Source organism: Arachis ipaensis, chromosome B06 (genome assembly GCF_000816755.2).
Source record: "Arachis ipaensis cultivar K30076 chromosome B06, Araip1.1, whole genome shotgun sequence".
In the NCBI taxonomy this organism is placed as follows: Eukaryota; Viridiplantae; Streptophyta; class Magnoliopsida; order Fabales; family Fabaceae; genus Arachis; species Arachis ipaensis.
The window spans coordinates 10,154,377-10,168,081 of record NC_029790.2 but is presented as its reverse complement, the minus strand read 5'-3'; the positions used below and the strand labels follow the sequence as shown (position 1 = coordinate 10,168,081).

At 35.3% G+C, this 13,705-nt stretch overlaps 2 protein-coding genes and 1 pseudogene across 4 annotated transcripts in view; 1 reads left to right on the top strand and 2 right to left on the bottom strand.

Moving 5' to 3' along the window:
- LOC107646022 (probable kinetochore protein nuf2) overlaps positions 1 to 3,382 on the top strand; it is a 6,809-nt gene extending 3,427 nt beyond the window's left edge. For 2 of the 3 annotated variants that reach the window (XM_016350203.2, XM_021103939.1), the window contains exons 3-11: positions 382 to 475; positions 554 to 733; positions 992 to 1,081; positions 1,606 to 1,713; positions 1,916 to 1,969; positions 2,161 to 2,275; positions 2,521 to 2,678; positions 2,760 to 2,855; positions 3,133 to 3,382. In XM_016350203.2, the coding sequence (XP_016205689.1) occupies positions 382 to 475; positions 554 to 733; positions 992 to 1,081; positions 1,606 to 1,713; positions 1,916 to 1,969; positions 2,161 to 2,275; positions 2,521 to 2,678; positions 2,760 to 2,855; positions 3,133 to 3,204 (967 nt within the window). In that variant the 3' untranslated portion in view covers positions 3,205 to 3,382. Of the gene's footprint in view, positions 1 to 180; positions 275 to 381; positions 476 to 553; positions 734 to 991; positions 1,082 to 1,605; positions 1,714 to 1,915; positions 1,970 to 2,160; positions 2,276 to 2,520; positions 2,679 to 2,759; positions 2,856 to 3,132 lie in introns of all 3 variants that reach the window. The other variant, XM_016350205.2, reaches the window with a different exon arrangement.
- On the bottom strand, positions 4,233 to 9,528 carry LOC107646574 (ABC transporter B family member 21). Its single transcript, XM_016350750.2, has 12 exons — positions 8,900 to 9,528; positions 8,756 to 8,810; positions 8,486 to 8,661; positions 8,166 to 8,387; positions 7,816 to 8,054; positions 7,213 to 7,738; positions 6,852 to 7,125; positions 5,916 to 6,757; positions 5,551 to 5,817; positions 5,201 to 5,464; positions 4,812 to 5,105; positions 4,233 to 4,738 (listed from the first exon to the last, which is right to left on the bottom strand). Exons 1-12 carry the CDS (start codon positions 9,146 to 9,148, stop codon positions 4,382 to 4,384), a joined length of 3,765 nt encoding a protein of 1,254 aa, XP_016206236.1. The 5' UTR covers positions 9,149 to 9,528; the 3' UTR covers positions 4,233 to 4,381.
- On the bottom strand, positions 11,328 to 12,652 carry LOC110263150 (annotated as a pseudogene).

Sequence of the window (13,705 nt, the reverse complement as noted above, 5' to 3'; positions counted from 1 at the left end):
GTTCACGTTCGCTGATCTCCTTATGCCGGACACTCAGCGCACCGAGTTTTTCATCGGCGCTATTGTCAACTCTATAGGCTATAGGTGGATACTTCTTTGCCCTTTCTATAGAAAGTTAGGAGAAACTGATAAGCATTTCTTAGCACAATAATCCAAGCTTCATATATGAAGGGAAGGGAAGGAAGGGAAATTGGTTGAGATATCAAAAATTGGAGACGAAGTCAGCGCTCTGGAGGAGCAGCGAATAAATTTGGAGGAGAATGAGATTCCTCAGGTTTATTTGTGGATGGATCACGTAATCATTATTGAAGTATTAGCCTTTTTCATACTTGTTGCTTGTTTTCAATTCTCATTTTCTTTTCTTCAATTAAAAAATTGTAGGGAAGGGAAATTGGTTGAGATATCAAAAATTGGAGACGAAGTCAGCGCTCTGGAGGAGCAGCGAATAAATTTGGAGGAGAATGAGATTCCTCAGGTTTATTTGTGGATGGATCACGTAATCATTATTGAATTTACTTGAGTATTAGCCTTTGTTGACCGTTTCTGGTTGCAGGTGAAATCAGAGATTTCCAACTTGAATGAAGCTAGGGAAAAAGAGATGGCTGTTGTTCAGGAGGTTGATGCAAAGGTTGCGGAACTTCGTAACACTATCATGACCCTTAATAAAAATCAGATGTCACTGAGGACTACTTTAAAGAAGTCAAAGGACCAGGCAGAAGAAATGGATGCGAAGGTGAGTTTATTTTCCCTTATCATATCATCTGTAGCTTTGGTCTATAGAAGCTTATCATTGTGAGTTATCAAATCTTATGCCTTATTGGCTTATTCTTGGTGATTTTGGATGGTATATGGGCAGAACATCTATAGAGGAGTAAAAATTTATTTCCTTTCAATAGATAATGCAACTTCTGAATACATTACAAGCTAATTATAACAATCAGCAATGAATGGTTAACCTTATCATAGACTTATTCTCCATTTCTTAATGCAGATTTCTAATGCTGAATTTACACTGTCACAAAATGCTCAAGAAAATGAGAATCTACGTTCAAAAATTGCCCAATCACCTGACAAAATTCAGGTACAAGTTCTATCTGTTTCGTATCAATAATTAGCATCGATTGCAAATTAACTTTGTTGATGATGTTCACTTCATTGTTCTTTTATAGGCATCACCTAAGTTAATTGCTTTTATGTTCTTTGCAACCAATATGTTGTATACTTTTCTCCCTGCAAGCCTGCTTGTGTGAACATTAAACTGGAGATTATTGGACTACTTTACTGTCTTCTTAATAATTTAAGTATGATCAGATACTAATGCTTTCCATTTTTTAGGTGTCTGCGTGATGAAAATTGCCATGAAATAAGCTACTTCTTTCTAATCATTATTTGTTTATTACTTTTTTATATTTATGTTAAATTGTGTTTTGTTATGTGAGGTTTGAACTAAACTGTTCTGTTCTGTTTTGTTAATGATGCAAGTTAACATGTTCTGTTTGCATAACTGACTAATTGTTATATGTTTCTTTATTGTTGTGTAGAGACTTAAGATATTTTCTCTGCCTATTCACTAATGTAAATTATCTTCTCTACTTTTTGCTAAAGAGGGCTTTAGAAGAGAAGAAATTAGCTCGAGAAGAGGCAATGAAAGCTGAAAGGTTGGCAATGCAAACTTTTCATGAGAAGACTTCTCTCCTTGAAGTTTATTCCAAGGTATATTGTTCCAGGGCAGGTTTTTCTTTCCGTCATCTGTATTTTAGGCAGCAGTAAAGTAATCTAGTATAGACATTTTCTTATTTTGTTCTAGCCATCAATCCACCTATAAAATTCACAATGTCAACATGAACATGCATATATAAATAATCTTTTGTTCTTAGTGTACAAATCAATTTATCTTTTTAACTTCTTTTCTTAGGTTGGCAAGAAAATGTCAAAGCACTACAAGCAAATGCTGGCTATAAAGGAACAGGTATCAACGTAGTTTTGCCATTGGAGTTCTGCTTTCATTCTGTCTTAGTGATTGAAAATATAATATGAATTCTCCACATTAACATGGTCTATGGAGAGAAAAGCTGCTTCTTTTGTTATATATATATAACTTCCTTCAATGATTACTATTGTGCAAAACCTCTTGTTTGATATCAGTAGCACTTCATATAGGTAAATTCTGCTAAATCGGTTGAAAAGGAGCTTAAAGCTTTGAAAGCTAAACTTAGCGATGAACAAGTATTGGAGAAGTCCCTTGAGTCCAAATTGGCTGAAAAACAAAGTAAAGGTACATTCTTGGGCAGGCAACGCTCGCATTTCCTTTTCCAATTTATATTGCTATTTTTACAGAAGACATTGCTGAAAGCTGTTCACAAATGACCTAAATTATTTTCACTCAATGCTGTATTTTTCTCTTCAAACTTTTCAATGGCATCTGTTTACTGAAATGCGGCATAACTATATGCTAGATTATTTTGTAATGCTTTTTTAGTATAAAACCATGCAACTTCTCTACTTGTTTCCCTTCCTTAGTTTTGCAGATGGAAGAAACGAAAAGGCAGGTAGAGAAAGAGTGCACTATTATGCAGGAAAAATCAATAAAATACCTAAATGGTATAACATCCGATGTGGAATATAAGAAACGTGACATCGAAACAAGACGGAGAAATGTTGAGGCCGTGTTAGAAGAGGTACAATTTCTGAGTTTCATAATAAAAAAAGTAATTTGTGATGAAAGAGTGAATTTTTGTTATTTCTTCTGCAATTGATAGGTGGATGCTACAAATGGTAAAATGAAGTCAGTAAAGGAATCTGGAGCTGCTAAAGTGGAACTGTTAGGTCACAAGTCTGAAGAGATAATCGAAGAGGTACATGGTCAATTGTTTACTTTTACTATTTGTGCCTGTTCTAGTCTCCTTGTTGCCTTGAATAGCTTTACAGTGCATCCATAATGCCTCCTTAATCACAAGGAAATGAAAATTAAGATTCATGACTTGAGCTATATTTGTTATACTTATACCTACTACAGAAGTCCAATTTTCTAAGTGCTTAAATCCTTACTCTTAGCACTGATGAGATTGAAAATTTAGTGGTGGTGTAATAATGAATGAGAAATAGCTAACTATAATGCATTGATTGTTGCAGTTTCGAAAGTATGTAAACTCGATTGCACGTGTGGTTGAATCTGGGCCAGAAGGCGTTGGTGTTGATATTTAATTCGTAAGCAATTTGCAATACATCCTTTACTTTTGCTAAAACACAACAGTGAAGCATCTTTATTTCATTTTGTATATATATTTTTTATGAAGATAATATAGACCTGATTCTGAAGTTTGTGATCTTTGATGAAAGGGCAGTATGGACAAATCAAACTATTTCTTCGTGGCTTCTTTTAGCTTATGCGTTTTGTTTATGGCTCATGATCTAGTTAGTTCTTGTTCATGCATGTCACTTTAATAGAAAATAGGCAGATTTATCCTCTAAATTTTGTATCCAAAAACAAAGTTTTGGTTCCGACCTATATTTAAGGCTACTATTAAGATAAAATGCATTTTGGATACAAATAGTCCATTTTAAGTACAGTACGCGGAGATTTCGGGGAGGAATCAACTGAGATAACATAAAATGAGAAGACACCACATCCAATTCAAAACTTTAAGGTTATAAGTTAATGGGTTTCTCATCTTATAAACTTCTCACTCTTCCTTGTTTTCTTTAATGTGAGACTAATTTCATACATTCCTCGCACTTGTAACATTAACAAATACATGTATGTGTTGTGCGTAAGGTGAAATTTTCTTAATACTAACCTTTTTGTAAAAGGTGAAATTTTCTTAATACTAACCTTTTTGTAGGATATTATAAACTCTTTTTTTACTTTCTCTAAAATATTAAGGTAGCGTTTGTTTTGAAGTACTGAAATGGAGATTGGGACTGAGTATATTTGTTGGTCTAAAAATTATTACTCAAATTTTAGTCTGTCTCTAAAATTTCAGTATTTCAGTACCTTCAAAAAGTAGGAACACAGAGAATTGAAATTTTTGGAGACGAAAATTAAAATTTTAATAATATTTTATACCTAAAATATTCCAATTTCAATTAATTAATTCCAACTTTATCTTTTGTGCAAATTAAATTAGAATTTCATTCTGATTTCAATCTCTGTTTCTTATTTTACATCAAACACAATACTAAAATTTATTTCAATCTTAGTCTCTCAGTCTGTCTTTTTTCCAAACATTACCAAATGGTGATTGCATGATCTATTTCCAATTCTTTACTAAGAATTCAACACAACTATTACATTAGTCACACTACGTACCAATTTTCATCTTGGAAATTGGAAAAGATAAGCAAGGATAACGAATTGCCTAGCATCATAACAAAGTTATTGTCATGCTGTTGACGCACTATAATGAAGTTGGACCAAGGAAGCATAAAAACCATCCTCCATGCTAATGAGGGTCTCATGTCTTCCTTTTTCCACAATAACTCCATCTTTAACTACAGCAATGACATCTGCATTTTTAATTGTGGATAGACGATGTGCCACAACCACAGTGGTTCTATTCACAATCACTTTGTCTAATGCATCTTGAACAACTCTCTCCGACTCTGCATCCAATGCACTTGTGGCCTCATCAAGTAGCAATATCTTTGGACTCTTTATTATAGCACGTGCAATGGCTACACGTTGCTTCTGCCCACCAGATAACTGTATTCCCCTCTCTCCCACCACAGTATCATAACCCTATTACACCAAATCCAAAAACCATAACTCAATTGAAAAACACAAATACCAACAAGTTGAGTGTTGTTTTTACCTGTTGTAAGGCACTAATAAAGCCATGAGCATTGGCCAGTTCTGCTACTTGTATGACTTCTGCTTCAGTTGCATTGCCTCCTTTACCATATGCAATGTTGGCACGAATGGTGTCATTGAATAATACTGGCTCTTGACCTACAAGTCCTATCTGCTGCCTCAACCACTTGAGCTGCAACTTCTGAATTTCTATCCCATCAAGTGTGATTTGACCAAAATCTGGATCATAGAATCTTTGTAACAAAGCAATCACTGTGGATTTCCCGCTTCCACTCTCACCAACAAGGGCCACTGTCTGGAAAATTTGATTGAAATGGTTAGTTTGATAACATGCATCTTCATCAGTTTGATAACATGAAATGGAGCTTGAAAGAAGAGTGCTTAATTTACTTTGCCAGAATGGATGGTCAAACTTAGGTCTCGAAAAATCTGTATATCCGGTCTAGATGGATACTTAAAGCCTACATGGCGAAACTTGATTTCACCATGTACATTTTCCAGTGTTGTACCAGACTCATCACTTGGATCTATCTTCGACTTCATATCAAGAAGTCCAAATATGGAAGCAGCAGCTGACTTGGCTTTGCTAGAATCAGGTGCAAGTGAGCTTGATTGGGAAATTGCGTTAGCTGCCATAGTTAAAGCAAAGAAAACCTACAACAAATCCAAAGAAGGAAGCTTTTAGTGAAGAAATATTGAAAATTCAGGTGCAAGTGCTAAAAAGAGTTAGTACTAAGTACCCTTAAAACATCTGAGAATGATGCCTTGCCATCCTTCACAAATCTAGCTCCAGCATAGAAACAGGTTGCATAGACACAATAGAGAAGAAAAAATGAAACCCCGAATCCTATTCCACTGATCAAGCCTTGCCTTATTCCTGTTTTCCTTGGACCTTCACATTTCTTCTTATAGAATTCCATAACTTTCTCTTCAGCGCAGAAAGATGCCACTGTTCTTATGCTTCCAACTGCATCGTTAGCAACCTGGCTCGCTTCCTCATACATCCGCTGCATAAAAATATGCACATTATCATAGGATTTTTCGCTGAGTCTAATAAACCATGAAGTACTTTCATAGCAAAGTATTGAGATGGAAAAAGTCTCACCTTTGCATCTGAACTGAAGCCTTTCAAGAACTTCATTTGAACATATCCATTCAGTCCAACAAGAGGGGCTATGACAACAATGATCAACGCCAATTGCCAGCTTGCAACAAAAGCAATGATCAAGCCTGTACATGCTGTTGCAATATTTTGAACTAGTAGTCCTAATGCATCCCCAACAAGGGCGCGAACAGATGTAGCATCCGTCGAGAGCCTTGAACCGATTGCGCCACTCGAATGATCAGCCTCATCAAACCATGAAACCTCCATGTTGATCACCTTCTCAAAACATAGCAACCTAATTCGCTGGATTAGCTTATGGCCAGCCACAGAGAAAAAGTATCCTCTTGCTATAAGAGCAATTAAAGATGCAAGTCCAAGGGTCATAAACATTAGTGCCCAAAACCTTGAGTCCTTTTTTAACTCATTGAATGGTTCATAAAATGTTTTGATGGCACTAGAAAGCAACAAACCAAACACTGGCCATATAGCACCATTTGCTGTGGCAGTTATAGATCCCATAAGAAGCACTGGAATCTCTGGTTTGTTAAGGGAAAAAAGCCACCATAGTGGAACCTCTTGTGATGGTACATCCTCTTCTCTTGGAGTTTCAACTTTAGGGTCAAGGATATTAGCTCCTGTAGATAAGCCGAAGGAAGTCGAGTGGCGGCTACTGCTACCAGCAGATGATTCTGATCTTTGAAATGACCACCTTTTACTTTTTGAGAGTTCAGACTTGTTTTGATTGTCTGCATTCTTTAATGAATCATCCTCTCTTATCTCTTGTAAACGTATAAGCTGAGAGTAAGCTCCTTCGGGGTCCTTGACTAATTCAACATGTGTTCCTGATTGATAAACATGAAGTCAGTTACAAATATATATAAAACAAAATTTTATCATGATGAGAGAATCCATGTCTTATCTTTGCATGCTCTGTACCTTTCTCAACCATTTTCCCTGTATGAATTACAGCAATCATGTCTGCATTTCTCACCGTGCTTAGGCGATGAGCTACAATAACAGTAGTTCTGTTGATCATGATCCTGTCTAGGGCCTCTTGCACTATTCTTTCAGATTCTGCATCAAGTGCACTTGTGGCTTCATCTAGAAGCAAAATCCTTGGATCTTTTAGGATAGCTCTTGCAATGGCAATGCGTTGCTTCTGTCCACCAGATAGTTGTGTTCCATGCTCACCAACCATTGTTTCCAATCCCTACATACACATCACAAGGAAGCATTTAATTAAGTTTACTTAACGAGTTAGATTATGAATCCAAAAATTCCTTTGATATTGTAGAACCTGTGGCAGTTTATCAATGAAATTAGCAGCATTTGCAAGTTCAGTTGCAACTTTAATCTCTTCAATTGTTGCTCCCTCCTTTCCATAAGCAATGTTATCCTTGATGCTACATGCAAACAACACTGGCTCCTGGCTGACAAGGCCAACTTTTCCTCTGATCCATCTAACCTGAAATTCTCTAATGTTAATGCCATCAATAAGAACTTCACCTGCCTGTGGATCATAGAATCTTTCTATCAAACTGATAACTGTGGACTTCCCACTTCCACTTTGTCCTACTAAAGCCGCAGTTGTGCCACTTGGAATATGCAGAGAGAATCCGTTGAATATCAGCTCCTCGGGTCTGGCCGGATAACTGAAATAGACATCCCTCAACTCTATATCGCCATGAATATCTTCCAATGTTTTTCCAGTAGGATCATAAGCATCAATCTCAGGCTTTCTCTCAATTGTTTGAAACATTTTATAGGCTGCTGCTTTACCCGAAGCAAAAGCACTTAAGCAAGGACTTGCTTCCCCAAGAGACCTAACATATACATACACAGAATTAGGCAAGCAAATAGAATGCATCTAGTTTTATCCCGAAGGTATCTATGTACTTACATGGAAGCACTTAACGCAGCAACCATGACATTGACCACCATACCCCCATTATATCCTTTTTCCATTATCATCTTTGAACCATACCATACAGCCAAAGCATAACCGCAAAAAATGACACAGGTAACAACACCAAAACCCATTCCAGCTGCTATGCCTTCGCTAACTCCTGATTTGTATGCATCTTCAAGACGTTTTTCATAACTAGATACTGCTTGCTTTTCCCCAGTGAAGGATGCAACCTTGAAATACATGTAAAAAAGGAAACAATCAATATCATGGCAGAACCTGATATAAGACTCTGAAGCTAACAATAAATTTCAAAGATATTTATTTAGGCTTTGTTAACATACTGTTCTTATAGAACCTATTGTCTGTTCAACTACATGTGCTGCTTTTGCATAAGCATTTTGACCTATGGTTGCCATCTTTTCTATGGTGATGGCCAAAGCTGCGCCAGCTATAGCGAGAATTGGAAGAGCAGACAACAAGACAAGAGTTAGAAGCCACCCTCTGACAAATGATATCACATACCCTCCAACAAATGTTGCAATTAACTGCACAAATTTCCCAACCTGTTTATGCAAGCAAGCCTTTTAGTATATGAATGTTGCAGCAGCATATGATACATATATAGATATAGATATAGATATAGTAGTATTATTAGTATTACCTTCTCACCCATGGCATCTTGAATAAGGACTGTGTCACCTGACATTCTACCTATGACCTCACCAGTGTTTGTCTCTTTATCAAAGAAAGCAATATCTTGTCTTAGAATAGTCTTCAAGTACAAACCCCTTATTCTTGCAGCTTGTCTTTCCCCTGTCACCATCCAACATACCACCTCTGCAGCATGAAACAATGATCTTCATTGCTGAATAACTCATATATAACTGTGTTGAGTTAACAAAAATCAGTGACCTAATTATGGGGTACTTACGAAGGAATGCTGCAACACCTATGCCTATTGCCAAGTACACAAATTTCAGACTGATCTGCAATTTTGGTCAGCATAACTAAATATTATTTTGGTTCTTCACAATTACATACACATTAAGCTGAATATTAGTTTCCTGGATTTTACCTTGGAAACTTGGTTGACAATATCTTCACTGTACAGGTTATCAGCGAAGACGTTTGCCATTTGGCCAAATATTAATGTCATGAGAGGCATTCCCATACCATTTCCAATGGCGGCAATGGTCCCAACAATCATCAACAAGATGTCAGTGGAATCTGCAAACGAGAACAGCTTGAAGTATGGAACTGTTTCTTTTTGGTTCTCTGATGAACTTGTCTCATCATCACGTTTGTAACCGTTCTCACGCCCCATCTCCCTAGTACACTCTTAAGTCCTATGTTATGTAACACTACTACAAAATAACAAAATTATTGAAGCAGTGTAAGGTTGAAACAGAACCAAACAACTTAGTTAGAAAAATTCTTATCATGTATATAATAACGTTTTATAGCATACCAAGTTGTGACTAAATGTGAAACTCTAAAGATACGTGAAGGCTAAGCAACAAACAAAAGGAGCACATAGACATATTATTGCGACGTGTGTTTCCTGGAAGTACCCCTAAGGTAGATTCCTTCATGGCCATTCCATAATGATGCAAAGGGTTGATATCCTTTTCTTTTTTAATCTTAGAACATGGACTTATCCCACAGGATTTTCAAAAACAAGAACACCAAATTATAAATACATAAATAAAATGTTAATGAAATAAACCAACTTGGGTTTGTCGAGCGGTCAGCTCACTAGTCCGCTTAAGCAGGTGTCGGATATTTGAATCCCGCCTTGTGCATGTAACAACCCATTGGCCAACGGCAAGTCCTTAAATGAAACTTAGATCCGCAACGGATTAATCTTTAGCCTGTCGGGTTGGAGAATATTATGGGCAACCAAAAAAAATGTTAATGAAGTAAATTGAAGTGTGTTTTATTGATTCTCCAATTCGATTAACATAGACTTGAAGGTACTATAATTTTGCAGAAAAACAGCAACACACACTTTGGGTTGGTTATCCAGGTAAAGGAGGGACCGAAAATATTTTCCATCTTCTGACCAACCAACTAACTAACTGCCGCAGAAAGAAACTAAACAACAGAATGCCAAAAAGCAATCATCGTAAGTATTTTGTTTCTAATCACTATATAAAATATAAAAAATTTATACCACCAAGGCACCCATGTTTATGAGAAATCTTGAACAAGGACCAGAGAGGAAGAAAAGAATCAACCACGCATAACTTTGTTTCAAAACGATTTAACTAAATTAATTGAAAGTAAAATTATCATATTGCCTTAAGTTATTTTTTCTTCTTTTAATTTATGTAAATTGTTACCGGGTATAAGATATTTAAAATTGTTCAAAATACCATGTAACGTACAAAAATTTAGTAATTCTAATTTTTAATGCGAGAAAGTTTTTGGGCAGCAATTTTATTAAAATCTAGCGGGTACTTAACCAATAAAAAAAATAAGTAATTAATGACTACAAATTACAAAATTTACTATTCCTAACACTCTACTTTTAATCCATTAAGCTATTAAATTTCTATAGGATAGTGGATATTAAATTTTTTGGTATTATAAATAGAAAGACAGATATAATAAAATTGTAGTTTTTATCTCAACTCAAAGTGTTAATATAGAATCAAGAATATTTAGTAACCAAAGAAAATCAGCCAAAAACAGCAATAACTTGTCTTATTTAGCATTCATTAATTGTTGCGATAATTAATAAATGCTACATAAGACAAGTTCTGACTGCTTTTTTTGTCTACCTAGCATTACCCGAAATGTAAACCTAACTTGTAAATTATAAATATATAATTTGATGACATAAAATTAATTTAAATAAATAAAAAAATGTGATTACCAGAAAAAGATTAAGAAATGAGGAGTGCTAGTGGATCAGCAATTTTTGTATTTTGTAATTATCAATTGGCTATCAATAATGTTTTTAATGGTGTGAGATTAAATTCAATAGTATAGAATCATTCAATCTTTTTTTGATAGTTAAATGCTGGCCAACTTTTTAAAAAATTGTTGACCTCCAAGACTTTCCCTTAAAGAATTATAACAATAACAAAAACAATTCAATCATTCAAAAACAATCCAAAAATGTATTAATTAAACAAAATTATAAAATAAATAGATCCAACATAGCTCATAACAGTATAATAATCAATATATAATATTCAGTTAAATTAGCAATATATAAACTAGCTTAGAATAAGATTATAAGAAGGCAGAAATTCACTTGCAGTGGATATATGGTTTAAAAAAAATCAATTTATTTTATATAAATAAATTTTTTTAAAAAATTATTTTAAATTGGACTAAACAGTTACTTTTATTCCCTTCTATTTCCTTTGGCATTTAAAATTCTATCACTTCCACACAAGATATTCAATAGAACTAGCAAAAATAAACCGATCGATAAGAGCATAGAAGAATCTGCAAAGCCAACGGCAGCAACAACAACAACACAGCAGCGAGAAGAGAAGTGAAAGGAGAGATTGAGAGAGAAGCACGACAGGCAGAGTACTGACAGAGGAGAAGAGAGGAGAGCGATGAAGATGGCGCGAGACTGGGAGAGGTTGAGCCACCGCTACGGCGCCACCAGCACATAGGGGAGAGAGCAAGAAACATGTTAATGAGAGAGGCAAAAAATGGAGGCATGAAGCTGAACACACATAAACCTAGGGTTCAAGCCTGGCGATTTGGCGTGCTTACTCGTCGATTCTGCGCGAACACTGCTTCTCTGAGACGCAGAGCAAGAACGTGACGAAAGGAGGAATAGAATGAGAATCGATTTTGCGATTCTAACTACCTTTTAGAAACCCTCAGAATGGGCACTGGGCACTAGAATGAAGTTGGAGCAAGGAAGCATAAAATACGTCCTCCTTACTAATGAGAGTCTCATGCCTTTCCTTTTCCACAGCAATGACATCTGCATTTTTAATTGTGGATAGACGATGTGCCACAACTACAGTGGCTCTATTGACAATGCATCATGAACAACTCTCTCTCACTCTGCATCCAATGCACTGTGGCCATAGAACAACAATATTTGATTAAAATGCATTTTCATCACGTTGATACTAACATGAAATAGAGTTTGAAATAAGGGTGTTTAATTTACTTTGCCAGAATGGATGGTCAAACATAGGCTTACATGGCTAAACTCAATTTCACCTTTTAAACAATCCAGTGTTGTACCAGACTCATCATTTGGATCTATCTTTGACTTCATATCAAGTAGTCCAAATATGGAAGCAGCCGCTGACTTGACTTTGCTAGAATCAGGAGCAACTGAATCCTGACTGGGAAATTCCCGTAGCTGCCATAGTTAAAGCAAAGAAAACCTGCAAAGTATTTAGAGAAGGAGGCTTCTAATGATTAACAATGTCACTCTGATATGTTTAATCAGATTAAGTGGTGCTAAAAGAGTTAATACTAAGTACCCTTAAAACATCTGAGAATGATGTCTTGCCATCCTTCACAAATCTAGCTCCAGCATAGAAACAGGTTGCATAGGCACAGTAGAGAAAGAAAAATGAAACCCCAAATCCTATTCCACTGATCAACCCTTTTCTTTTTCCTTTTTCCATTGGACCTTCATATTTCTTTCTGTATAGCTTCATAACTGTTTCTTCAGCACAGAAAGATGCTACTGTCCTTATACTTCCAACTGCATCATGAGCAACCTGGCTTGCTTCCTCATACATCCGATGCATCAAATTTGCATATTATTATTTAGGAGAAGGGGAGTACTAGGGGAACAATGAAAATTTTGAACAACATAAACAATCACCAATCAAATAAAAATATATTACACTCTAATTTAATGCTACTAATTAAATTTAAGATTAATTTACTCTTTTAATCCTATTAATTCACATTATTTACCCATTGTTAAAAATGTTAAAAAATGTTGTTGATTACTTATACTTTTTCTATTATTTATTATACATAGATATAGAATTACTCATATAGCATTATTGTATAATAAGAAAGGTTTAATTCTTAAACTGTTTCCTTAACAACCAATTCTAATATCCTTCCGTAAAAAGGAAAAAATGCGGTGCTTTCTAAAAATTAAGCAGCACTTTTACTTCAAAAATATTTAAAGAAGAACCAAAAACAACTTTTGAAGAAATCACAAAACTCTCGATTATCATCCAAACAAACACAACAATAATAAACTCACTCAAAGAATTGGCCACGTAACCAAAACAAGGTCTACGCAAAAGGACCTACATTCATCCTTCCATTTGAATCAATTTGTCAACTCTCCTTTAAGAATAGACAAAGCCAGAATAGAAAGACGAAAGTGAAGCAGAAGCAAGGTATATATATCTCAGAGTATGTAGTTCACCGAATGTACAAAAATATTATTTATACATTAAAATTAACTATTAAAATTAGTTATTATTATAGAATATATATTAAAATATAAATTATATAGTAAAAATAAATTAAACAAACATATATATTTATATATATCGATAAATTTTAATAGTTGATTTTAATATAAATAATATTTTTTCCATTTCATGGGATCACGTAAACACTAATTAAATAGGGCAAAGACCTTAGCTATGCATTATTGATTAAGATAAATTAAAAAAGAGCTTATTATAATAATAATAATAATATCATATATCCATGAGAGCATGCATTTGATGGAGGAAGGGATGGCGATGATCTTGCTCAACGCACCACGTCATCAAACGAATTCCTTTGTTTGGGAGGAGGCTGAGAGGCATGTACCCCACAATTCCTACGGGGATTATGCTTGACCCTTGTATGGGCACCACGTGTACCGGTGGACCCCACCCGTAGTCAACTTGGTTGAATCCCAGCCTCCCCCACT

What these genes read in the sequence shown, in the direction of transcription:
- LOC107646574 (XM_016350750.2), bottom strand. Translation starts at nt 9,148, where the DNA reads ATGGGGCGTGAGAACGGTTACAAACGTGATGATGAGACAAGTTCATCA. An exon ending in TTGTCAACCAAGTTTCCAAG is followed by an intron (nt 8,811 to 8,899) that starts GTAAAATCCAGG and finishes CCAAAATTGCAG; the next exon opens with ATCAGTCTGAAATTTGTGTA. An exon ending in TGACCATCCATTCTGGCAAA is followed by an intron (nt 5,106 to 5,200) that starts GTAAATTAAGCA and finishes CAAATTTTCCAG; the next exon opens with ACAGTGGCCCTTGTTGGTGA.